The sequence below is a fragment of the Chamaea fasciata genome, unplaced genomic scaffold, assembly GCF_029207755.1.
Source record: "Chamaea fasciata isolate MVZ Bird 193981 ecotype frontalis unplaced genomic scaffold, bChaFas1.0.hap1 SCAF_9, whole genome shotgun sequence".
NCBI classification, from domain to species: domain Eukaryota; kingdom Metazoa; phylum Chordata; class Aves; order Passeriformes; family Sylviidae; genus Chamaea; species Chamaea fasciata.
This window is the reverse complement of record NW_027094094.1, coordinates 23,077,087-23,102,982: the sequence shown is the minus strand read 5'-3', so window position 1 is coordinate 23,102,982 and position 25,896 is coordinate 23,077,087. Positions and strand designations below refer to the sequence as shown.

At 37.5% G+C, this 25,896-nt stretch overlaps 1 protein-coding gene across 4 annotated transcripts in view; it reads left to right on the top strand.

Annotated features, from left to right (window-relative positions):
• DLG5 (discs large MAGUK scaffold protein 5) overlaps positions 1 to 25,896 on the top strand; it is a 97,979-nt gene that overhangs the window by 35,770 nt on the left and 36,313 nt on the right. For all 4 annotated transcript variants that reach the window (XM_066191505.1, XM_066191504.1, XM_066191506.1 and 1 more), the window contains 6 exons: positions 733 to 801; positions 11,620 to 11,785; positions 16,886 to 17,029; positions 18,491 to 18,674; positions 21,912 to 22,171; positions 23,248 to 23,560. In XM_066191505.1, coding sequence (XP_066047602.1) covers positions 733 to 801; positions 11,620 to 11,785; positions 16,886 to 17,029; positions 18,491 to 18,674; positions 21,912 to 22,171; positions 23,248 to 23,560 — 1,136 coding nt within the window. The remainder of the gene's footprint in view (positions 1 to 732; positions 802 to 11,619; positions 11,786 to 16,885; positions 17,030 to 18,490; positions 18,675 to 21,911; positions 22,172 to 23,247; positions 23,561 to 25,896) is intronic.

The following is a 25,896-nucleotide window of genomic DNA, read 5'->3' as shown; positions in this document are numbered from 1 at the left end:
TTTTGTACATAATCATTCCCTGTCTTTACTATGGTGTGTTTATCCTGTCTGTGAGGGATGGTGGAGCTGGTTAGTTAATGTTTTGAAGTAGGACCTGTCCTTCTAGTTCTTCTGGTAAATAAAATCTAGCATACTTCTAAAATAGCTAAAATGAAAGGCTTCACTGTCTACTGAGCTATTAATACGTGAGAAAACCTGCTGTTTGTGGCTCATTGCTTTTAAGACCAGATACTGAAAGTTGCAAATGGATATAAGCAAATTTTATTTACAAATTAAGTGAAATTTGGAAAGTCTGAATGAAGTTTGAGAATAAGAATACAAATCAGTTGCACAATGAATTAGGAGTTGGTACATGTAAAGACATGAGAAACCAAAATAGATCGCCACTCTTGCCACAAGTATCACTCTTAATCTTCCTATTATAGACTTGAAACTCTGTATTTTCAGTCTGTCTGAAATAACCAAGGTATGTAATATTTTGCTGAACTCATTTTACCATGTTATACAAAATGGTTTTCTACCCAGTGCACAGTGCAATGTTCATTTGCAAATTATACTTTGCCTGTTGGATTGTTATGTTCCAGTGGTATGTGTTCTCTCTAATTTAGTAATTTGAATAATTTTAGTGAATTTATTTGGCATCTACAATATCAAGAAAATGAATCATAGCTTTGTTTGGAGAGAGGAAAAGGGGGAGAAAAAGTAATACTGTTTTTATTTTCCTGGTTCTAGGGTCTACTTACAGTGTGCTGTCCATAATGCCTTCTGACTCTGAAAGCAGCAGTTCTCTGAGCAGCATTGGTGAGTAAAGCATTAATATAAGAACTTGATGAGTGTGTCTTTTGAGAACTGGGAGAACAAGTTTTTAAGGTTGCCTCTGGGAAGGATAGAGGGATCCTGGTCCTAAAATCAAAGAAGCTGAGCTATAATATGTAACAATCTATCTTCACCAGGAACAAGTGTACTTTTGTGCAGTGCAAGCTGAGCCTTTTCATGGCTGGCTGCACTTGCTGCATGTAAAATCTGTTACATTTGGATATATTAAATGATGTAGCTGTGCTTTGTGTTACTTAGTAAAATGATGTAAAAATGGCAACATTGTGTTTACGCAAGTCTGGGCCTATGAAAATATGTATAAGCATGTGTATACTTGTATGTATGTATTTATGTAGATGTGAAAATTGTGGTCAGAGTCAAAAGCATCATAGAAGGTATAAATAATGTTAGCCAAGGCTGTAGCCTTTTAAACCTTTGACAGGGTCTGCAAGCTTTAGCATTTTTTTTTCTGTGTTCAATTAATTGCTTCATTTTCTCTGTTTTTAAAATCATTGGGAAAGACAAAATACTCAGAAAAAAAAAAATTGGAGCCATAAGAAACATTATTTAGAGATGTTTTGTCCACAAGATGATCTTGGAGCAGCTCTATTAGCTGTCAGTTTTCCTCATCTTTACTTTTACAAATACCTTCTATTGTGAAATCCGTGTAAAAGTCATTTGCCCTGGATAGGGAATGCGGCCTCTTGCATATTTAAAGTTCCAGTGTCAGGCATCTGTAGACTTCCCTGACAGCACCAGGCAAGTCAGTTGTCTTTTTAAGGATGTGGGTAGACATCTGTTGCAGTCATTGAGTTGAACTTTTAACTCCAGCAAGCAGGAACAAGATTTTAGGCCTGAATGAATCATTTACTGAAAATACTGGAAGCTGTGACACGTTAGTTTGATTTTAATCAAGACCACACTTGTATGCTACTACCTGAAGGGTAGATTTAATTTGCTGTGAATAAACTAGGGACTGGAAATAGAAAGAAAAAAGTTCCTAAATTGTTAGGACAACCAGACTCAGAAAGGCACCTTCTAAAGAAGGTAGTTGTTCTAAAATGAAATCTGGTAAGTTTGTGGGATAATTGGATCAAGTAATACCTGAGACGGGGGAAATGCAGGTGGTCCTGTCTAGTTCCATGTTCCTCATTTTAAAAAGGACTGGCACACTTAGATCTTAATTTTGTTTAATTTTTTTTCCCCTTCCTTCCCACAAACTATGTTTTGTCTGTATTTTAAGATCGTGAGGTTCATACTGAATTTGGATCTGTGCACTTGACTTAAGAGGCTGTCCTCAGAATTGGTTTATGTCTTTGGAGTTTGCAGTGATCAGAGTTATTTTATGACTTGAAAATTAAGTGCCCTGCTATTAAACAAAAAATGTAATCTACTATTCTCCATAATTTTGTTTTATTCAAATTATTCATGTGAGCTTGGTATTTAATATTTAAGAGATTAACAGCCAGGGGAATTCTTTGTTTGAAGCTGACTTGTTTATTTTAGAGTGTGATTATAGCCTTGTTATTAATGAGTCTGATTTTTGCTCCAACTGTTTTCTCACCCTCATGCCTTGTTCTATGAGAGACAATTTTTTTTTGTAATCCAATATCAATAGAAAAATTGCTTAATAACTGACATATACCAATGACATCTTTGCAAGTCACCTCTAAGATAATTTTAAAACTGACTGATTTATCGAATGACAAGCCATCATGACTAAATCTGCTTTCATGCCATCTCCCCTAAGGCTTCATATGAGTTGTTTGAATGGAATCCTAACAAATACTGAGGTGCTGTGGCATTTGAGGAATTTCACATACATCTTCCTCCCACTCTGCCCCATCTCACCGAAATAATTTTCACGAGGGTAATTCTGTGCAGTAGAAATGGTAATTTTAACCTCTGCAATGAATGCATCAGTGGCAAAAAGTAAATACATAATGGTTTGGAGACAATGCAAGCTTTTGAATATGTTCGGATAAGTATTGATATGTGCATACACATGTATATAAAGGAGTATTTTTAGTTCCCCACTCACTTTAGACCGTCCTCACAGGAAAGATAAGGGATCTATTTTATTACAACTGTGTTCAAAATACTGGTTTACAATTAATACATTGATTCTGTTTGTTGAGTAGCTCAGAAACAGATTGGCACTTTTGACTCTTTAGGGGAAATGCAAAAGGTTTGGGGTAATTACGCCCAGATAAATCTTCAGATAGTTAAGCTTTGCATCATCTAATTAGGAGAGATAATACCATCTTTCATATGTAATACCATCTTTCATATGTAGTCTTTAGACTCCGTAGTTCATAAATGTAACTAGAGACTCGTATGTCCGTGTGCCTCTTCTTCCCAAACCTTAATTACCCTAACTATTGTCGGAGATAGTTTCTGCTGCCAGCATTTTTAATTTAATGGTCTTTTTCTGAAATTCTTCCAAGTAAGTCAGGAAGTTGTGAAATGGAGATGCTGCTATCCATTTTACAGCTGTCCTGGGTTTGAGTTAATTTATGAAGCTAACAATGGGCTTATTTTCCAGAAGAAGACTCTGATCTAAGAGCTAATCTTAAATAGAACTAAGATGGTTGTTAAAAAATAGCTCTGAGAAAATGGGCTCAGTCTGTGTCCAGTAAATAAAGCATAGTGTTAGGATTTTAGAAGTAAGAGAGAAAGATAAGACAACATCATTTGATCACAATATAAACCCATGATGTACCCAAGTCTTGGGTGTATTTGCAGTTCTGGTTCTGTCATCGAAAGCCAAGAGTGCAACAAACATGGAGAGCAGCACCATAGATGAATGAACAGCTTTCCAGCAGCTTCTGTATGGGGAACAAATTGATATTCTAGGGTTCTCTCAGTCTTCAGTAATGTCAATATAAGAGCAGAGCAAGGAGTGATGCAATTTGCATAATGTGACTCAGAAATGAGCTTAGGGCTAGTCTATTCCGAGTACTGTGTTGTCATCCAAGCTTTTTTTCTCTTTCCCTGCCTCTATGGGGCTTGCAGTGCATGAGGGATGCAAGAAGACTGAATTTCCATCCTCATGTGCATGTGGTAGCATAAGCAGTTGAGTGGAAGCCAGTTTCCCCCGCTTTATGTAACACCAGGTTAGCAGCCTTGGAGAAGAAACTCTGCCTTTTTACTCATTTGTGTCTGTAGGTACATAAAAATGCAGAGTGACAGCAGGTTTTTCTTGTGTATTTTCCTCATTGTTCAAAATTAATTTAGATGACAATATTTTTTTCCTCTTTTGCTTGCCTCCGTTTCTTTCTGATCTATCAATAAAATTCATGCTGTGCATGTAAAACAGGTAGTTTTAATGGTATGGTGACCAAATATTCATGGTTTATTTCCCAAAGAGGTACAATGTAATCTCCTGTAATGGTGTAATATCACCACTGTCTGTCAGTCCCAGCTTTGTCCCCACAAAGGAACAAATCCTCATTAAATTGTCATAGTCTTTCTCTGTATTTCTTTGCTCTTGGCCAATGACAAAGATTTTTGTGTGTAAATAAAAGCATCCTTCATCTGCCCACTCCCTGTGCCCAGAAAACTCTCTGAACGGAACTACAGTCTTGTGTTTTGATATCAGAACAATTATTTATGGAGATTCAGTGCCTGTGGTGCCAAGCACGGAACAACAGTGAATTGGATAGAAACCAGTAACACAGCTATATGTGACAGTCCCTGGCAAGTCTCCCACTTGACCAGTCATGATAACAGAGAGGAATAGAGCACAGAGTCAGGACCCCTTTTAAAAAAAATTATTTTTAAAAAGCGTCAGTTTGTATAGTGCACTTAATAATTTGACATTTGATGCCATTATAGGATTATGGTTTCTAGAATCAAGCCATTTTTTCACCTATCCTAGTACTATAATGTAGCTTCAGGGTTTTTCTTTAGTGCTTTAAAAATGTTTTTTCCTCCCCTCCTCAATGCACAGATGTTCTGGTTTGGTTTTAGGAAATGTTTTTTAATGCAACACAGCAGTTTGCATGCAGGCAACAGTCTGTGACTCTGAGAAGATCCTCCATAATGGTTTTTATTATGATTTTCTAACAGAAAGGCATTGCTTACTCTTCCATTCTTTTAAAGCGTACTGAGTTCCTAATTAGATGAATTTTGGAATGGAAAAGACCGTCCATCGTTTCACGTGTGTAAATTTTTTCTTTGCGCAGCCAGCCCTCTTTGCATTGTTTTGATTACAGCTGTCAATCTTGTAGCCTCTTCATTTCACGTTGCGTATTAGCACCTTTCTCTTTTAAGAGACTATTACTTTTCCAGCTATTCAGTTCTTTGCAAATGGTTCTTTTTCATCAAAAGTGGTTTGGTGGTTTTTTGTTGTTTGTTTTTTTTTTTACTCTTCTTTGTTCATATCACTTTGTTCATATCATTTTGCTGCGGGAGCTTACACAGAATGGTAGAATGGTTTGTGTTGGAAGGGACATTTAAAATAATCTAATTTGAAGCCTCATGCCATGGAAAGCAATCTTTAATGAGCACCACCACAGGCTCTACAGTTTTATGCCTTTCCTTGCAGCCATCAGGTTGTCATAGATCTGTCTCCACCAAGTTGTTCAACTTTGACTTCAACTGACAGTATTTCCTTTCTTAACACTTTTTTTAGCTTATCAGCCTGACAGGCTATTGACAGATAATTTTTCACTAATTGCATTTCAAGTTGCTTAAACTGAGAGCCTTAATTCTTATCGTAGCAAACATTCCCACCCTCCCATCAGATTCCTTCCCAACAATGCTAGCCTTTCACTCCTCATTTTCATGTTGACCATTTTGACAAGTGTCCTTTCATGTTGTTATGATTTCAGTTTATTGCTTCATACTTTCTACAGCTGGATGTAACAAAGTAATTGTTTTCACTATTCATAGGAACTGTGAATTGCAGGTGTGGCTTATGATGCTCTTTCAGTCAAAAATAAACACTCTATTCTTGTCTGAAAGAGTTATTTATTTTCTCTAACAGCCTATAGTAGTCTCTCATTGTATATCTCGCTTTTTTTTTTTTTCTTTTCTGACACAAAGTTTATATTTGCTAGACACCTCAACAGTTAACACCAAGGAAAAAGTGACAATATTACACTTGCTGAAAGGCCATGAATGAGTAAGAAAAGGTACTAGGAACACTACCAGTACACCACATCATAGTTCTTTTCTGTACAGCCTTTGATGTTCTGCCTCTACACCAGTCACTCTTTCTCTTCAGAAGTAATTTTCTGTAAAATTTGGTCTCGATGGTTGAATTAAAACTCTTCATCTAGATTTATTTTCTATGTAGTAAACTACCCATTTATTTTGCTGGAAACAGGACTTTTAACTTGGAAATAAACACTCTTCCACACACTTAAACTAAACTTCCCTCTCTGATCTTACTATTTGCAAACATGTAACTGTCTCTAGGACTGATCCTTAATCTCCAGGTGTTTTTCAGTGTGCTTGTTAATAGACATCTCCTCTTAAGTAATAAGCATTCTGAATAGCTTTAGTGTGTTATTGCTGTCTTCTTTGCTGTCCATTTTCAGTCAGCTGCAGTTTGACATCAGTCACGCACAGGATTCTCTCAGCTTCTTTCTCTTCAAAGGTACTTGAGTTTACTCCATGGACATCATGCACTGTTTCAAAAACGAAGGAACATAACAATAAAATAGTTAACTTTGCTCATTTATACTGACGCAGTCTTGAAGAAGGGACAGTGGGGTTTTTGTGGTGAGAGAACCACTAATAAAAGAGCTGGCCACGTAATGGTATTTTGCTTGTTTGAGTATCTTCTTAACATTTGGCAGCTCTCTGTAGGAATTTGTGAGGATTTGGTTGGTCTGCAATGATTTGAATGGAAATAGTGTATGTGAATACCCATCTCCTGCACTCCAAACAAACAGCACCTCTGGAGCGTGGTGTCTTTCACTGCTCCTTGAGACGCTTTATCAGCCTGTGCATTTAGGAAATGCCTTTGGTGACTGGTTTTCTTCTGGAGCTGTGAAGTTGGTATGGTGAGTCAGTGCTCACAAGTCCTACGGGAGAAGATGTGAAGGATGGAGTGCTGGAGGAGTCTCATCCCCTTGGTTGGTGAATAGCTGGTGACCACAGTCACTGTCCCTTTGGGTTCAATGTGGACACTTCAATGTGGGTTATATTTTCAGTACACAGATTTAAGCCTGACAAAGGTAGGGTTTGAGCCAGGGAGCTCCTGTAAATTCAAACCCAGAAGCTTCTGCTGTACATGCCTTGGTCATGGTAACAGATTTTACTCACAGTTGTATTTCAGCTCAGCAAGTTCTGCAAGGACTTCCTAAACTGATGCATCTGCCTTTCCCCCACTGCCCCCATCTCCTCTGCTATTTTTCAGTATTAGGTTGTAGGTTTTTTTCATGTTGACCTTTCTAGAACAACTGTTCAGTGCTTTCTATAGTCTTAAACTTACTGCAGTTGAAAGTTTATTTTAGATGCTGCTGACTTCGTTTAGGTTTTTATATTCTGAATTAAAACAATATACTGAAATGCTACCCATCCTTTTGTCCTTGCATGTAACACGATTGTCACTGCTTTCACAGTCTGTTAGGTTTTCTGCTCGTCAGATGAAACTGTTGCTGCAGTTCATTATTCTACCTTTCATTTTTCTTTCCTCAGAGTACTGCTGCTTGTTTTTCCTAATGTTTTATTTTACCTTCATGCAAGTCTGTTCTGTGCTCTCTGCTGTTTCATGATCACTTCAAAAGATACATCTGAAGAAATGTATCTAAATGATAACTTGAATGTAATTTAGAATGTAACCCTCTTCTTGTGCTCATAAATTATTGAAAGCAAGTAAGTATTTTAGAATGCATTTTCCTACATTGGGCAGAAGTCTTTACTCTTGACTTTACTCCCCTAGCTTGGGGAGAAACCTGTTGATCATGCTTTGCAATAGGTCTTGCAAGTATTTTTTAACCTTTTCTGTCATGATTTATGAGGCCATAAAAAATAATATCCTGAATATCTCTGTTGATTTTCTTTTGTATGAAAGAAAACAATGTAAAAGGCTTGACTGTACAATAGTAGTCTCCTGTTTGTTTTCAAACAGGAAGGAGCATAAATTTATGAGTTTAAGAAAAATCATTGTAAAATTAAGGCATTCAATTATCTTGTGACAGATTGCCTTCTGAATTAGTTGAATCTGTCATACAAGTGTATTTCTCAAAGACCAAGGAGTTTATTATAACTCAAAATATGTTAATGATATTTCTTAAAATTGGCTGTTTATGCATTGGTATCCATTTACTTATCTCAGCCTTATATTTATTTGGCATTATAATACATTTTGGTCAGGTTAATAAGTTTTCTAGCCCTGTTTCTGTTGAAATGTTCTGTTACTCTTCAAAAAATATGCTACCCCTTCCCCACGTATGAAGTTAACTTCTTAAGCAGTAGTTTCTGTGTGGACGTATTATCTTTTCAGTCATTGTTGATTAGAGTAATCATCAAGAATTATATTCTGTATATGCCACAGTAATGGATCTTTGTGGTTTTTATGAAGTCCGGCATTTGGGCTATAAGAGGAAACAGCTCGTGTCAGAAATGAGTTGTGAGGGTTTATCAAAGCACGTGAATGAGCTACACTTGGCAGGACATGCAGTAAATGCCTTTTCGGAAGTCCAGGTTGTCTGAGGAAGAAGGCGAGTTACTGAAAGGTGCCATAATTTGGGTAATGGAGATTTAGCCTTCAGGCTTGTGCATTTTAAGATCCGTTTGACTGGTTGAAGTATAAAAAGGAAGTACTTTTGTGTAAAATATGCAGTCAGATGGAAAAAGAATATGAAGCTGGAAGCACAGGTCACTTTCCTTCTGCTGCATCAAGATGTCAGATGAAATAAAAGGGTTTTAGCATTCAGCTATAAAAGCTGCTTTAAAAGAAACCAAGACTGGATTTTTTCTGGTGAAAAAGGATTTTACTGAGTGTGTGTGCTTATTTTTTAAGCATTCAGATATCTAATTTAATCTTTATAAGACCTTTTGTACAACTATTGAAAATGGAAACCTGTTACGAAATCAAGCACAGGCAAATTTTGTTTCTTCTTCTAAGGATAGGAGTGGGAAGAACTGGATTATATTAATCTCTGTTTTTACAGCACTTAATAGGTGTCCATCTCATGGCTGATATTATGTGTCAAAAACATCATTGCATTAGAGATGAAAGTATCTGTTGATGTACTTGTAAAAATTGACAAGTTAATGAAAAATAACCCCTTTTGGAACTAAGACAAATGGTTTCACAATAGTGAAAAAAGCTTCTTTCCCAAGGCTAATTAGCCCATCTTTATTTAAAGCTGACTTTTCTCTCTTGGCAGAGTTTTGGGACTGTGCACAAATGTTCTTGCCTGAAGAAGATTGTCACTTGGATGCTGTTAAAGCTGTCAGGGAAGGCTGAGGAGCAGAGGTAGATCTCTGGCCTGCTTTTACTGTGCATAAAGATCCTCAGGGCAGGCACTGGGTGCCTGTCTAGGTCTTTTGTAGCAGACATTGTCCGTGGGACTGCTGTGGGGTTAGCACTGATAGCAGTGATGGGCACTGTGCATCCGGTGCCCTTTCCTCCCTGTGAAGCACAGCAGCCTTCCTGATTCATTTCCTCCTTCCTCTTGACCTCCTGCATCCTGTTCATCTGTTTTCCTTGCAAGCAGCCCCGGGATGACATAAGCCTTTGAACCACTCTGTAAGGATGAGAAGGGGATTTTTTTCCATGTTACACATCCTCTGATGTGTCAGCTCAAGTGAGATGATGTGCAGGTTGCCACTGAATTTATCAAAGACCATGCAGCTCCTTAGTACCTGAATTTGATTTGTCTGCCTTTACCTTTTAGTTTGTTTATGAAATTCCTTTTTCATTGATGCGTGCAAACTCTTTCAAATGAATACATATTCTGACTTTTTGTATCTGTTTAGTTATTTCCTTCATTTATTCTCTATATCCTCTATATCATGTGTATTATTCGTGGTTTCTTGCCATAAAAATGTGTAGAATATTGCTCATCTAAAAGAAAGGAGAAGTCCATTTTGGAAGTGTGAAATCCTTAGTCCTTATGGATGAAGGGGCTTTGTCTGAATGCAGGAGTGAAACAAAGTAGTAGGAAAAGCAGCCTCCATTGGGAATTACACAGTGATGTGAGCTTGTGTCTTTTTCCCAAATGCACTTTCTTTCTGCTATTTTTTATTTCTTCAGTTTGCTATTAGAGCATTTGCATACATTATTAGGCAATAGTTAGATTAAAAGTATCAGTCTGTGCTCATGAATTCTCATTACAGTAGCAGCTGGAAGCTATAAAAACAGGGATCTTATTATTGTAGATGCTATATGATATGATATGATATGATATGATATGATATGATATGATATGATATGATATGATATGATAGCCCTGACACTGCAGTTATTTTGTTGTGGGAACTTCAAAGCACAGGTAGTTTTGCTGAAAAGTTGGAGGGGTTTTTTACATTCTACAGTACCTTCATGAACTGAGTTTAGGGATAAAAAGCCAATCCTTGCAATTCATTAGCACTTGATCCAGTGAAATAATTTTGAGTTTCTTTCTTTGAAAAGACAATGAGTGGAGAGCATTTTTTTTTTTTGCTTAATTAACTAAAAAAAGTTAAAATAACTAATGTACCTAAAGGTACATCCTAACAAGTTAATATGTATGTCAGCAACTTGTTTGAATAATTTTGCAAACTATTTCTGAAATTTCTCTTTTGGATAGAAAATAATCACCTGTATGTGTTTAAGCCTTTAACTTTCACATCTGTGACCTGTATCTTTAAGTCTGCTCCCATGTGTCTGAGAGACACGTGAGCAAAACTACATTCACAACTTAATTTTAAATGAGCGGAACTAAAATCAGAGTTGAATTACTTGTCAGCAGTTGTTAGGAAGTGATATACCAGACTATCTTCTCTTGGGAAGGAGGCATTGTTGTTCTCTCACAGTTGTTTGAGTTGTTCTCTCACAGTAGCCATCATTGTTCCGCTCTGATATTAGGAAAGCTGGGAATTAAGAAGTCCCACAAAACACTTTAATGTATGACTGCCCCTTAGAGGAAATTCGATGTGTAGTCCGGTTGCAGTGATTGTAATGTGCTTGTGTTAGCCAGCATTGTTAAAAATTAAGCCCAGTTTTCATGATTTACTGGTAAGTGAAATCCTTAACTTCACATACTAGACTGAAAAACTGTGACATGTGAAAGCATATAATTGCCTTAAAAGTAAATGTTGTCTGTAGCCCATGGCAGAATGGTATTTCTGTGCTGCTAGAAAAAGGAAGAGGAAAAGAGTTCCTGTGCTGTAGCAGCTTCTTTGCTAAAACTAAAATAAGTTGATGTGGGTGAATTTTACTCATTTTTTGTTTGTTTGTTTGTTTTTTAACCATGGGCATTGTTCCTTATTCAAAATAACTTTAACCTATGACTTCTGTAGTATGTAAGTTTCTGAAGTCTTTACAATTGCTACTGCTAACTTGCCTTGCCTTTTAAGCTGCTTGTAAGTTCCTAAGTAAGCAAGGAACCTACCCATGCAAACTGAACTTGCAACACAGGGCCTTTCTGCTAGCATGGGATCTGACTGGAGTTATTCTGCTTCCAGCTCACTGATGAAAACTTACTTTTTTGAAGGAAAATGAAGGAATTGCTTCATTTTTGAAAAGGATTCTGCAGATGGAAATCCAGGATTTTTTTAAAATTAGTGTTACTTCTTTAGAGAAGTTGTATTGCTGTTTTGAGGCATTTGCTCACTGCCAAGTATTTCTCTCTTCATCAGGTACGACTGGTAAAGCATCATCTCCACCACCCGTGATAGACACGAGACAAATGAGTGAGAAGCTGGAGACCATTTTATATCAGCTCCGTCAGGTGACTCGAGAGAGGGATGAGCTGCGCAAGCAACTTGCACTTTCATCTCCTGGGTCAACCTTCGATGACTGCAGGTAAACAGAAGGGAAATGCAGCATTTTCATTTTGTCTTCTGTAGTGTTTTCATGTGTCTTGACACCTGCTTGCCTGGAAAGCATTAAGGAGCTTGCAGTGTATATATGTTGCTTGTAACCTACTTACGTCCTGGTGAAGTGGCCACATCCATGTTTCAGAACTTCCTGTTGAGTGCCTATTCCCACTTGGTCCAGCAATTTTTCTGTGGGACTGAGGGGAGAAGGTTTCATCTCTGTGTTGAGAAAAGAAAGCAAACAAGTTGCTTTGGCTTCATGGCCTTTTTTATGGGAAGAGAAAGAAGACAGTGGATGAAGTATTTCGTGTTTTGAAAACAAGAGTGAAGAAAGGGAAGTAGCTCGGAATACTTGGCTGGAGAACAGAAATGAGGAGAGGAAAAAAAAATCTCAGCTATTCCTATGCCTTGCAAGGAGACAGAGGTTTGGATTTCTGCTGAGTGGAGTGTTTTTTAGGAGATCAGCTTTCTGGTATACATACGTTGGGGAACTTGTAGCAGAAATATGTTCAGAATAAGGAATTCTCCTCCACTGAACATGCTTTTTAAGTAATTTAACAGCCAGCAGAGCTTGTCTAGCTCATTCTAATTTGGGGGCTGACATGTTACAAGGAAGACCGTACTCCAAGTATGAGATAATTGTAAATAATAATTTTATTGGGTAGGCAATAGAATTTGTTTATTTTGAAGGGTTAAGGATCTGCTAATGTTTAAATGTGTCTGGGTACACTGAGCACTTTTTGACTGTACATGTATAGAACCTCGGAAAAAAACCGTGTGTCACTCAATCTGAAATAAGAGCAAAGAACAGATTTTCTGGGAGGTGTTGCCATCGTCTGTATCTTTTCTGAACTTCAATGTTTTGTTGTTTGTTATTTCATCAGCTGTGTCTGTATGTGGTCAGGTGGTTAATTAAACTTCTTGTCTATATGAGAAGTTTAAGATTTGAACCAGTGAACTGGCATTGAAAGAATCTGGAGATTTTATAAACTCAGTAGCTTCTCATCTTAACACCCCCTTCCTCCCTCCTGGAGTTCTGAAGGCTCCTTTAAGAGCATCATGTTCTATGTAACCATCTCAAAGCGTTGTGGGGATGGTAAAGAAAAAGATTGTCAAATGTCAACGTCTTTTGCTCAGCTTCCAGTTACTTAGTTAAATAGAAGGATTTCTTCTTTGAAGTTACTAGAGCTTAGGCATAGAGGATTTTATAGCTCACAATAATCTTCTGCATAATCCAGGATGCTATTAATAAAGTTCTGATGAGCTGTCCTCTAGACTGCCCTAGTTTTCTCTTTGTCAAATCAATCCTTTGCTTTCAGTGTAGGATTGGTATGTTGTATAAAACATGAATGTTTACAGCTTCAGGAAAAACCCATCAAAATAAACCTTGTATTTGGGCAGTCCCTGGACAGTACATATTAGATAGAGAATGCTGGCTTCCAAGCAATCAAATACTTAAAGAGTGGGAAATGAATGAAGATTATTAGTTGACATTCTTTTCCTTCAGTGTAAAAGCAACTACTGCTCCCATCTGCATACACATCTATGGTTTTTGAAATCTCACTGGTACTCATTTTATTTTTTGAATTCTTTCCTCTTACAAAACTATAATCTTTATCCTTCCAGAAGTCAAAGCCCAGACATGGTAAAGTGCTAATACTGAAGTGTGAAAGCTGAGAGATTCTGGTGTGGATGGTGACTTTTACTACCCTGCCTTTATTTTCCTGGTTGTGTGGGATGCTGGTGTAACTATGGCTGTACCAAACGCAGGTGGTGCAGAGGCAGACCTTGACACATCACCTTGGATGCTTCACAACAGCTCACAGCACATTTGCAGTCTGGGCTGCGCTGGCTGAGGAGGTTGCAAAACAGAGAGCTGTTTTCCAAAGCAAATGTTGACTAAGTCTAGAGCAGTGGCAGAGGAGCCACAGCAGTGGATTGTGATGTGCTGAATCAGATCAGCATGTGCCATCCTGCTGGACAGGAGTAGGATTGCTCATGCTGTGCCTGTGGATTGACAGTGACTGTATGTGTGCATGTGTGCTGGAGATTAAGCAAAGATTTGACCAAATAATTCGGCATGCTCAAGTTGCATGTTATAGACTTAAACCTGCTATTATTACTCACATAATAATAATAGTAAAAGAGAACCAAAACACAAATAAACCCCCTGAAAATTGTTTTTCAAAAGAGACTGTTTTTATGTGTAATCTATAATTGTTGTTGCAAGTACGATAGTAAATGATAACTCCTTGGAAGCTGTTACGTAGGGTTGCCCAAAAAATTGGACCAGTGGTTGGCATTAGCTTTTATGTGAGCATCAGATACATGTAAATATCAGTCTCGCTGTGGCCTTGTTTTATGGCCAGAGTAATTCCACTATAGCATGAAGGGTTTTTGAAGTTTCTATACAAATATCAGAAAAAACAGTTGGGCCTTTGACACTAGCATTTTAAATTTTGTTAATGTTTGAACAAGTGCTTACAAAGTAGTAACTGATACTTCTCCTTTATTGAAATCATAATTTTTTGTATTTTCGGAGATATTTTAGCATAAATCTGTGATGGTCTTGCTTAAACAAGAGTCAGCCACTACATGCAGTTGAATGGACTGTTGTCTTGCAACAGTTTTGATTTTCGACTTCTGACCAATATTCCTTCTTCTCTTATCCTGTTTTTCTTGCTGAGACATAAAGCTTTGGAACAGCAGTGTGGAGCATATGGCCTTGGTTATCCATGTGGTTTTTATTTCATGTAGATGAGCTAAAATGCAGAATGTTATTTGTGGCACTGTTGGTCCTTCCTCATTGTGTAGGTTGGCTAACTTGTAGTTACCTACATAGTCTCCATATGTTTATAGGTGGTTTTGTTGGGTTTTTTAATGTTGGTTTGGGTTTTGGTTGTGGGGTTTTTTTGTTCTGTTTTGTTTTGTTTTTTGGAATAATGTCCGCGTTACTTCAGCAATATAGGAAACACACGTGATGGATGTTAAACTTGTAGAACAAGTTTCACCGTAGCTTTCAGACTGGCCTAATAGCTTAATATGAACATTTGATAATAAGTCTCAGTGAGCTTAATGTTACAGCTGAGAGTTAAACTGTACTCCAGTTAATGCTGTCACTTAAGATTGTGGTGGACAGATGGTATCTACTTTCAATAATTTTACCCTAAGGTCTAATTTAAATCAATAACTTGGCCTTTAGTGATTCTGTCAAGGGTGTGAACATTTCAAATCAAGTTTAACTTATGCTAACTATGTCTGTATTTTAAAAGAATAACCCTCCACTAGTTGTGGTGATGTCCGTAGTACTGTGTGAGTAACATACTACTTTTGATACCCCTCAATAATGAATTTAAAAATACCCTAAAAAACACCCCTGTAGACATGACTTGAACATTTGGTTACTTTACATGATTTTGGACTTTAATTGTTAGTAAAGTTTATTAATCAAGGAAAGGGTTGTTGTGGTTTTTTTTTTTTTTTTTTTTCCCAGAAGCACTTCTCTAGAGAAAGAAGAAAAGGAAGAATTACAATTGAAGGCCTCACTATTCAGCAACCCAGATGCAACTGAGTTGCCAAAAAGTACCTTATATCGTACTCCCCCCCCCGAAAATCTGTGAACCAGATGTGGCTGGCATTTCTTTTTTAAGGCTTTGGGTTTTTATTATTATTATTATTTTAACAACTCTTACCACTGCAGTAGTGCAAAACCATTTTCGTTTTGATTCAGTTGCCAGCTGCATTTCAGTTCCAGAATCCATGTTGCTGTTTTTTGTATGAAGCAAAGAAAATTCTGATTGCTTTTCAGGCTGTGCTTACAGAAAAGCCATTTGGGGGAGTTTGAGGGAGGAAGAGTCATCTGTGCAGCAGCGGAGCAAATCTGATATGAGAACAAGCACAGTTAAATTAGAAAGCAATTGTTTTCTTTTGGAGGCATTAATTTTATTTTTTGGTCGTTTGTTTGGTTTTTTTCTCATTGCCTGTGGGGTTATAGGAGACCCAGGAGATGATACAGGGACAGATGTCAGGACCTTCATTTTGAAACTCGAAAATTCAATGGAGTAAAAATCCCATGACTGTACAGAGAAGGAACAGTTCAATTCAGAGTCTCTTTTAGAAGTTTAGTGCTACAAAGGAAGAAGATATAATCCTGCTAATTTAGTTTCTACCATGATATACAAATCTAATTAATTCTAATCTACAAATAAACATATCATGTACAACTACCATACATTCTAGACATAATCTATGCTGGTCAATTGCTTGACCGTGTAGATAATTTTTGAAAATTTCTCTCCCAATCATCCAAAAAAAATTTGAATAAAAATTTATTTTGACTGATTTTGGCTTTTATTTTGTTCAGTTTACTGAAAAATGCTTGTTGGAGATTATATTGTGTTGGAGAGTTCTAAGAACCCAAATTTTGTTCAAACAAATACCTTAGGGAAATGTGAGGTAGATTCTGACATGTTTTCTCATTATTTATAGCAGCTTGAAAGAATGTGGTAGCACACAAACAGGCATGCAATTCAACACAAGTTGGTCTAACTCTGCCAGCACAGATGTGTGTGTTTGATATCCCACTGGAAGTCTTTCTTTAAAGCCTAACTCTTTTTCCTAGGGAGTTATAGACAAGGTCCTCCAGCTGCTGCCTGTGAGAAGGTTTGTTTAGCTCCAGCCCTGCCCTCGCTGAAGGTCTGGGCTTTGTCACTGACAGTTGAATGTGGTGGCACAGGAAAGCCAAGTGTGCTGTGATGGATTAATTTCTTGTATCAATGGAAGTTCTGTTCTGTAGTAGTGTTGCTGCTCAGAAGAGAGGTTCAGTAGTATGTTTGTGATAATTACACATAATCATCCCGTTACCAGATGTTATATCACAATATAGAACTAATAAAGTTCAAGTCAGTGACTTTTTATTAGTGATTTCATCTTAATGGGAACTGGTCGGTATTTAAATTAACGCATGTTATAACAACATATATATCAACAGTTGTGTGATAGCATTTTTTAATTGGATAATTATTTCCAAAGCTTTTCATTCACTCTAGTACCTGATGTTTGACCTCATATTCTTTTTCCATGCTAGGCCTAGTCCAAAACCAAATCACGATTATGAAAGGCTGAAGATTCAGTGTATGAAGGCCATGTCAGACCTACAGTCTCTGCAGAACCAACACACCAAGACACTGAAAAGGTGTGAAGAAGCAGCAAAAGAGGCAGATTTTTATCAGTAAGTATTAGTAAAGCTGTACAAGGTAAGAGTTTACCAGTCGGTGCTAAATTAAATAGTATTAGAACATGGTCATCAAGTAATTTTTTAATGCTGTTCTTCCACTTAAATTGCAAGGTCGATGCTTGCGTCAGATAAGACATTTCTGGCCCATTTGAAATGATCAGGTTTGGACTGCCTGTTTTACTTTTAGGAATTTGAGATAGAAATCCCCAATGTCTTCATGGGATCAAAATAAAAGCCTGATTACCGATTTGAAGTTGCAGTCTAACAGTTCTGCTGTCAGGCTAGAGAGCAGAATGTAATCCAAGAGAATGGAATTTCTTACTCTGTTTTAGTAGGTTGTGATAGCTCTTGTGGCCATCTGTGGAAGTTTAAACACAGGCTTAATTCAACTTGTTATTTTCTCCTGTAGCAGTTGTGTTCTTTACAAAAAAAAAGTTTGCCTTCTAAAGAATTTATCATTTGCACTGAAATCTGAATGACAGCAGATTAATAACCTACATGTAAAAATTACATATGCTTAATTGTGGGAATATTATTTGTGAAAATGCTTTTTATTTAAAGGAAACTTTTTTAATGCTTTGGTCATTCTGTGCAGGAAACATTGGTATTTCACTTCATAGGGAAGAAATACAACATATCTTAGAAGGCAATTTTTAAAATATATAAATACATATTTAAATATTTTCCAGCAGGTATGAGTGTTTAAATAGAATCATTCTGATTCAACAATAGAAATACTTCTCAGTATATGGAAGCTACTTTTTTGGTCTGCAGTAGTAAAATACAGTTTACTTATTTGCTCCTTTTCAGCATTGGTTTAGTCTCATTTTAGGCTTGTAGCTTGAATTTTAATCTGAATGATAGCCCCCTCATGTGACTCTCAGTTGTTTAAGTGAGTGTATTTCTTTCAATAATTATAGCTGGCATAATGAACTTTGGAGTAAATTTTTATCTTGACCGTAGTTGAAACATACATAGTGTGTTTTTGTTGGTTGTGGAGTTTTTTTTATAGTTTGGTGGTTTTTTTTGGTTTTAAAACAGTAGCACACAAGGAGATTTTTTTCATTTTCATATGTGTTTTGTTTAGCTGCTGCTCAGCTGAGGAGCACAAGAGAAAGTGGAAATGATTGGTGGGATAATTCCTATTACCTCAAGAACCATCATATTATGCTATTTGTGCTTGTGTGTCTGCTTTTAATGGCTTTGAAATGGTGTAAATCCATCATCTCTTCTGATGAGATTTAAGAGTGCTGTGTACATCTGTGTATTTTCCTACTTCCCTCTTTGTTTCTGGTTTTGTTTTGTTTTTTCCCTGGTGCTTGGAATGCACCAATATGCAGAATTGAGTTAGTTTAGCCTGCTTTCTTGGTAGAAAACTCGTGCTTGAAACGAATTACTCCAGGACTTTGTCCTTGCAAGTTGGCCTCTAAGAGCATTTTTTGTGTGGTGTGACAGCACGTTGCACAGTCGGCTGCTGAGCGACCAGTCCCAGCTGAAGGAGGACATGGACACCCTGAAGAGGAAGAACACGCAGCTGGTGAGGGAGCACAACCACCTGCAGCAGTCCTGTGAGGAGATGAAGAGGCTGCACGATGAGGACCAGAAGGAGATCACAGACCTGCGCAGCCAGCAGCAGCAGGTGAGCCACGGCCTGGGGTGGGTGTGCTGGAACAGATCCTGGCTTCTTCCTTTCACAGGGAAACCTGAACGTGCAGCCTTCTGCCTTTAGTGTCTTAATGGTTCCCAAACAGGTTACCTCCTGCAGTATTAGGGGAGACAATGACATCTTGATTGCTAATTGATTTTCTTTGTCTAGCTGGAAAAAAGAATAAAAAATATTTAAATGCAGAGATGAAAAAGTGTACGTGAAGATGGTATTGGCATAATATTTTTTTAAATGGGTAGAAAGGCATCAGAAATCTAACTTTAAGTTGTAAAGTGATTAAAAAGATGACTGTTTTCCTAGGGTATTTTATGGGACAGGGCTTACTTTCAACTTCCATGCTATATTTGTTGGTTTTTTGGGAAGAATCACAAAATGTTCATTAATGTTTTCTAACTTGAAACAAAAGGACAAAATTTTCAGGACTGGAAGAGTTGGACATTTCAGAACATTAAATCACAGGCTGTCTCCAGGCCAGTGTTGTTCACATATTCTGAAAATTTAAAAAAGAGTAATGCTAAGGAGCAACTGGTTGTATCAGGTCCACTGTTCATCTCATCGTTTAGTTAGAATTGTTACAGTAATGTGTGGAATGGTTAAACAGGATATCTGGGTTCACTGTGTCTAGGCTGATTCACAGGGCAAACTCGCAAGTCAAACATTAGGCTTCAGAAGCAAAATCTATGCAAGCCAAAATAATTATTTGCTAGGGTCTGAGTGGCAAAGGTCAAAGCAAGCTGCATGTGCTGAGTGGTACTTTAGGAGGTGCTTGAAGGTAGTACAAAGAGGAGTGAAGATTTGTTCTTCCTTTTTATCCATTTTTCTAACACTGTCTTGGGAGTTCTGCTGTGAAACTGTTTAGTGGCTTGGTTCAGAAGATAGCAGGAATGGTTTGCTGTGTCAGCATGGGCAAATAGCTCAATTGGTCCTCACTTTCCCAGTCTGCAAAGCAAGGATGCAAAACCTCTGAGAGAAGGCTATTCTATTTTGCCATTTGGTCCTGAAGTTTGGAATTATCTGGAAGCACAGAAAGAGGCTGAAGTATCATTGTCAGGATGGACTTAAAGAAATCTAGTCTCATGTCAACTTCACGATTAAACTGTTAAAGAAAATGATGCATGTGACTCTTAGTGGGAAAATCGTGTAACTCCATTTCTCAGCTTGTCACAGTGATTCATGGCGTCTTGAAGGGGTGCCAAAAGTCTTACCTTGTCCTTGTAATTTCTCATATGAATTAGTCTGTGTTGATCCCTCTGACGTGTTGTTTTGTTGTCAGGTCATAGCAAAACGTCTTCATGGCCTCAGAGAGCAAAAGCTTTTGATCAAATTACTCTGTGTGGGATTGTCATGGATTTGCCGTGTAGCAGCTGACCAGCTTAAGTTTCTGCTGCTCACATATGGAGTTTCATGTTGCCATGGCTGTGTTCCTTGGGCCAGCCGGGACTATTTACTTTCTTTCATTGGGATTTTGAATGGGAGACATTTATTGCACTGGTGTGTCTATCTTCCTCTGGCAAATCTGTGTTAGCAAGTTTATGCTGAATTCCATCCCATTTCTTGTGTATTAGTCCTTCTTTTCTTTAATGATTTAGTGTGTTTTCAACATAAATGCATTCTATATATGCTTTAGACAGTGAGAAGTGCTTTGTTTCTCTTTGAATTCCTATTTTGTTCTCAAACCTGTTCTTAAACTCATTTGGGAAGTAGTCTTCAGAAAAATGGCTTTCTTGAGTGGGTTTAAATCTGTGCATTTACATTTTACATATGCTTACAGTTTACCACGTGTTTAGCTTATCTGAAATGGTTCACTGAAGTATGCTGGCTAATCATGTGTCCAGTTCTCTGTGGGTTGTCCTGCTGGATCTAGGGAGGATTGGGATGTGTATGGAAATAGCCCAAGTGGTGTCCTGTTTCAGGGCCACTTTTATACATCCTGGTTAGTTAAAGGAGACCAGTATCAGGCTACAGAATGCTTGTCTCTGTTCTGTTATCTTGCCTGTGTAGCTAAGTGGTTTATTAACAGTGAGAGTTGTTAGCCTCTGGGCAATGAAGAGTGGGCAGCCCCTTGCTCTCCCCTTCCCTTCTGGTCTGCTGCCACCCAGGTTCCTCCACGTTCAGGAACTGGTCCTCACTTGAATATTAGACACAAAAGATGAGGAGCCAATTTGTGCAGGATAGCTGCTGCCTGTTGGGTTTCAAATTTTTATGGAGCTCATGTTTTCTTCTGTTTTCCTTCTAGTTTTTTTAATACTTTTTATTTTCAGATAGTTAGGGACATACCTCTGTAGGCTAATGTTAGCATTATATAATTCCTGGCACCTCTCTATACAGAGCATTTCTGCTTCTTCCCACTGCTTCATCAGGGCAAGATTTGAATTTAAAAGACAAAACCAGAAAAAAGGAGCATAAAATTAAAAAGAAAAGGCTTTAGGCTTTATTTCAAGCAAATTTTTTTGCCTTTTGAGAATGAACAAGGACTAGATTTGCTGACACTCATTAGGGCTTTCTTATGTTGTTGCTGGTCATGTATCATCAGTGTTGCAATTTACGGCAAGATTCCTACGTTGTTGTAAATTAATTTAAAACTAAGATTCAGGTCAGGCTTTATTCATGTTTAAATGGATTTTTCTCTTCCTGTTCATCTTTTTATGTATGCTTTTTGAAACACAAACCTCTATGGGAAGTTCTCAGATGAAATATTGTATGAATATTAAAATAATATGCCTGAGAGTATAACATATTTTGGGTAGATCTTATTCTTAAGAATAAGTTAAGTTTTTAATTATTTTTTTCATTCAGAGGATACAGGCAACCTATCGTGAATGCCACCTCGTGGGCATCTCCTAAATTACCACTATCATCTTGGTCATCAAGTAGTGATTGCCTCTTGCTAAAACTACAAGTACTTCAAAAACAACATGGGTTTAATTAGGTGTTCATAACAATTGCCTTTAGAGAGAGATTTTCATATGCTTGTGCCCTTGTGATATAGCAGACTTTTAACTCAACAGAAAACAGGTGTAATAATGCTTAGAAGTAACAGTGACACTTAAAAGAGGTTCAGTCTTTCCTTAGCAATTAAAAAGAATGATTACTAAAATTGGTTAATGTATTTTTGTTCTAATTTTGTTTCTTATCTATATGTTTTAAATCAAATTTCTTGAACTGCTTAACAGTAAAGGTTATTGACAGAGTGTCTGTCATTTTTTTAAGGTTATGAAGCAAAATGGGTCATCAGAGATACTAAATAAACTTTACGATACAGCAATGGACAAGCTGGAGGGTGTGAAGAAGGATTACGACGCCCTGCGGAAACGGTACAACGAGAAGATCGCCAGTCACAACACCGACCTGAGCCGCCTGGAGCAGGCTGAGGAGGAGAACAGGCGTCTGCAGAAACAGATTGACATGCTAATGAAGCAAAGGGACACAGCTATTCATTTCCAGCAGCAATATTCGTCCTCTCTTAGGAGGTAGAACCGAATTCTGGTACCTTTGACTTATCAATGCTAATGTAGCATCTTATTTCTCCTGTGCTAGAATCACAAATGCCTTTCTAACCTTTTTCCTAAATTTTTCCTCTACTGGATGTACTCTTACTGTGATGAGTAAGCATGTGTATTTATATAAAATCTTCTGGAAGGTTCTAGAATGTGTGATGGGGTGCTAATTTGGAGAAATGGTGCATTTTCATAAGAAAATTTACCGTTTTAGAATTGTATATGGAATTTTAACCGTTGTTTGGCTTGTGTGAGAAAGGGATACTCTGCTTTTCAACCTATGTTTATTTTTGGTTGTAGATACAGGAGTCAAATATAACCAGAATTTTGTTAAACCTCAGACTTTGTTCAAAACAAACTCTTTAACTCAAGGTGAACCTGTATATATATCTCCTTATTTAAATACTAAAAGCAAATCAATAAGGGAATATAATTTCTAAACGTGTTTTGCAGATGAAGATCATCTCAAGCCTAAGTTATGTACTTTTCATGGTTTTAGAATTGCAGACTGTGGGGGACTGTGAGACAGGGCTTTGGGCTGACAGCAGAGTTCTCTGGCTGCAGGTGTAGGAGTCTTGCTTCACTGAGAAGGGACGTGCTAAAATAGAAGGGCACGGACAGTCACAGCACACTTACACTCCTCTCTGCTCCTTGATACCAAGCCTACACAGTTAACCATATGGGGTAGGAAGGGCATCAGCAGACACCAGGACTGCAAAGAGCATTCATGGGTGATTTAAGAATGTTTTCATTGACTGTTAGGGGTGATGCACGACTTCCACAGACCAAAACCGAAAAATGGTTTTCTCCACGTTTGTAAATGGTTCCTTATAATTGTTATGGTTCAGTCTTTAAAGCGGTTCTGTAATGTTCCTTAGGGTTCACTAACATTCCTAAAGCAGCGGTTATTTTGCAGTACAGAGAATACATTTTCTAACAGGTCCTCTGTGGTTATGTTTCACCAATGGATACATTTTGTTGCCCACCCAAATCCTTAATGTATGAAAATGGGTAACAAGTGTTTTACTGATGTTTCTGCTTGTTTTTAGGTTTGAATCAGTACAGCAGGAACTAAGCAATGCCACAGCACAAAATAAAGAGTTGCAGAGAGAGATGGAGCGATTACAGTCAGAGGTGACAAGATTCAAAACAATGCAGTTGAAAGCAGCCAAGGATGCAGAAAAATACAAGGAGGAAAGGGATTCAGTTTTCAATGAGTACCGCCTCATAATGAGTGAGAGAGATCAAGTAATCAAAGAGGTAGATAAGCTACAAACAGAGCTGGAGCTTGCTGAGTCCAAGCTGAAGAACACTTCTTCTGAGAAGCGAGTGGCCAGTGAAGAGATGGAAGCTTTAAGACAGGTACTAAACTATTGTTTCAGTGGGGAAGGGAAATGAGTATATGTTGTTTATGCTGGAATCAGAAATGTATGACTGATAAATGGAAAATAGGAATCCACTGCAGAGGAAATTGTGTTCTGATGTTCTCCTATACCAGTCCTGTTTATTGTCAATTTCCATGTTTGAACAGAGTACTTGCCAGTTGAAATTTGCTATACACTTGACTTAATTCTGTCCTGCATATTATAAATCCTTTCCTTTGCTGTGTTAGTCTTTTATATCTTCTTAAGTAATGCTCTCTGTAATAATATAGCTCTAAATACTCATTATTTTAAACTTTTAACCTCTACAGGAACCACTGGATACTGTCTGCTGTGGCTTAAGATGGTACATGATCAAGTCATCTCAAATACTTACGCAAAGCCTGTGCTGACATGCATTTGCCCTTCTACTGCCTATAACTTAAAGAGGATATTTTGAAGAGTTTTTCTTTAGAATTCAGGCATGCCTGAAAGTGTGAAACCAGAACTTTCTATTTTTCAGCAGTATGTTCTTGAAATGCTTATATCACAGCCATGTCAGAATGAAGCTGTTATGATTTGCAGAACACGGTTTGCTGCTCAGTTTCATTTCCGCTGACATGCATTCACTTGACTATTTGGTTTACAAATACTTAATTCAGCATGAAATAGATACAAGCAAATGTATTCCATTGCCTATGAATCTTATTTTACTCTTTTCACGGCATTACATCTGAACAAAATATTCTTACAAAAAATTACGAGTGGAGCTTTCTTTTAAATAAATAACACCATTTTTGAGGAACATAAGTGGACTGTGATATGTGGCATCAGAGTTTCTAAGTATGACTAAATTGTGGTTTTAAGAAGTCATATTTTCTAGCCCTGCATATTTGTTAACTCAGTAATTCAGTTATACAGTGTGTGAGGTTTTAATATGTTTCATACCTCTTCTACTTTCATCAAAGCATTTAAGCCAATCAGAATGTCTATTGATTTCAGTGGGATCAGGGTAGGTTAGGAATACTCAGGGAAATAGCCACAATTAGTCATTCTGTTCCAATTCTTTATATCTGTCATTCCGGCACTATGAGTAATTTGCTGAAGTGCCTGAAGGGGCAGGGAATTAAAATTTTAATTATGTGGGTATTGACTTGAAGGGGTGTTTGAACAAGAATCAGCAAGAGCCTAGGACTGGGAGTGGGGTACTGGCAAGGCAGAGACACATGCTTTTCTTCATCCCCAGAACTGGCCCTTCAGAAAGCAGAAATAGCTGCTGCTGTAATGTTCTAAAAGGTGTAAAATAGCCATACTTGAGTTGTCTTTTTGTTACTGTTTTTCTTTCCTGTAGCTATGACTCTTCTCCTTGTAAAGAGGTATGCTCTTGTGTCACGTGGTACTGGCTTGCTGCAGCCGTGTTCAATGCAGAAGGGATTTTGTAGATCTGTTAAGGAAAATGTTTGAAACATTAAAAAAAATTATTGATCAATGTATTGATTCACTTGAACTAGTATCCTGAAATATGTCCCCTGTAAGTGGTATTATCCTCTCAGTGCACAGTTGTTCTGGTGCTCTCTGAAAAGGCAACTTAGTGGTTTTCACTTTTCCTGTGGTATGTGGTACCTTTAAGTGCCCTCTTACATAGTGGTCATTAATTGTTTAAAACAGCACTGAATCCATTTAGGTAATTTTAAATGTAGTTTCTTCCCTAAAGCTTGTGTTTGCTAGTGTGCCATGGGTGTCCTAGAGAAATCCTAAAGCAACTGAAATGGGGAAGAGGTTGATTTTTTAAAGCATTCTATCTGAGCAGCTACTGATGAGGTCAGGTAGTTTCCAAGTTAGACATGTAAGCTTTTATTAGTCACACATGCCCAAACTTATTGGTTCAATAGACATCTAAAATGTACTAATTTTCTGGTATTTATAAATGATAGAAGAAATAACATTATTTTTTCACTAATGGACAATTTTGGATTAAGTTCTCCTGAACTCACCCACTCAAAGTCAGGGATTGGATGTTAGTGATTTCCCCCTCTCCTTTCTCCAGTGGTGCTTTTTTTTGTTTGGCATAATCTTTTACTCTGGGAAATACTGAATGAATGTTATGTTTTATCTCAATGATAGTCGGTTTTCCCCTCAGTTTAACAGTTCTGTTATATTTTGTCCTTATGTTATATTCAGATGTGAGAACTTCCTTAAAACATAAAAATAATTCACAAATTCAGAATCATTCAACTCAAACTGCTCTACTGTTTTCAGACAGAAGCTGTTCTAGTCAGTGCCAAATGGCACATTTCCCTGTGCTGTGTAGTTGTAATTTTGTGCAAATGTCATAGG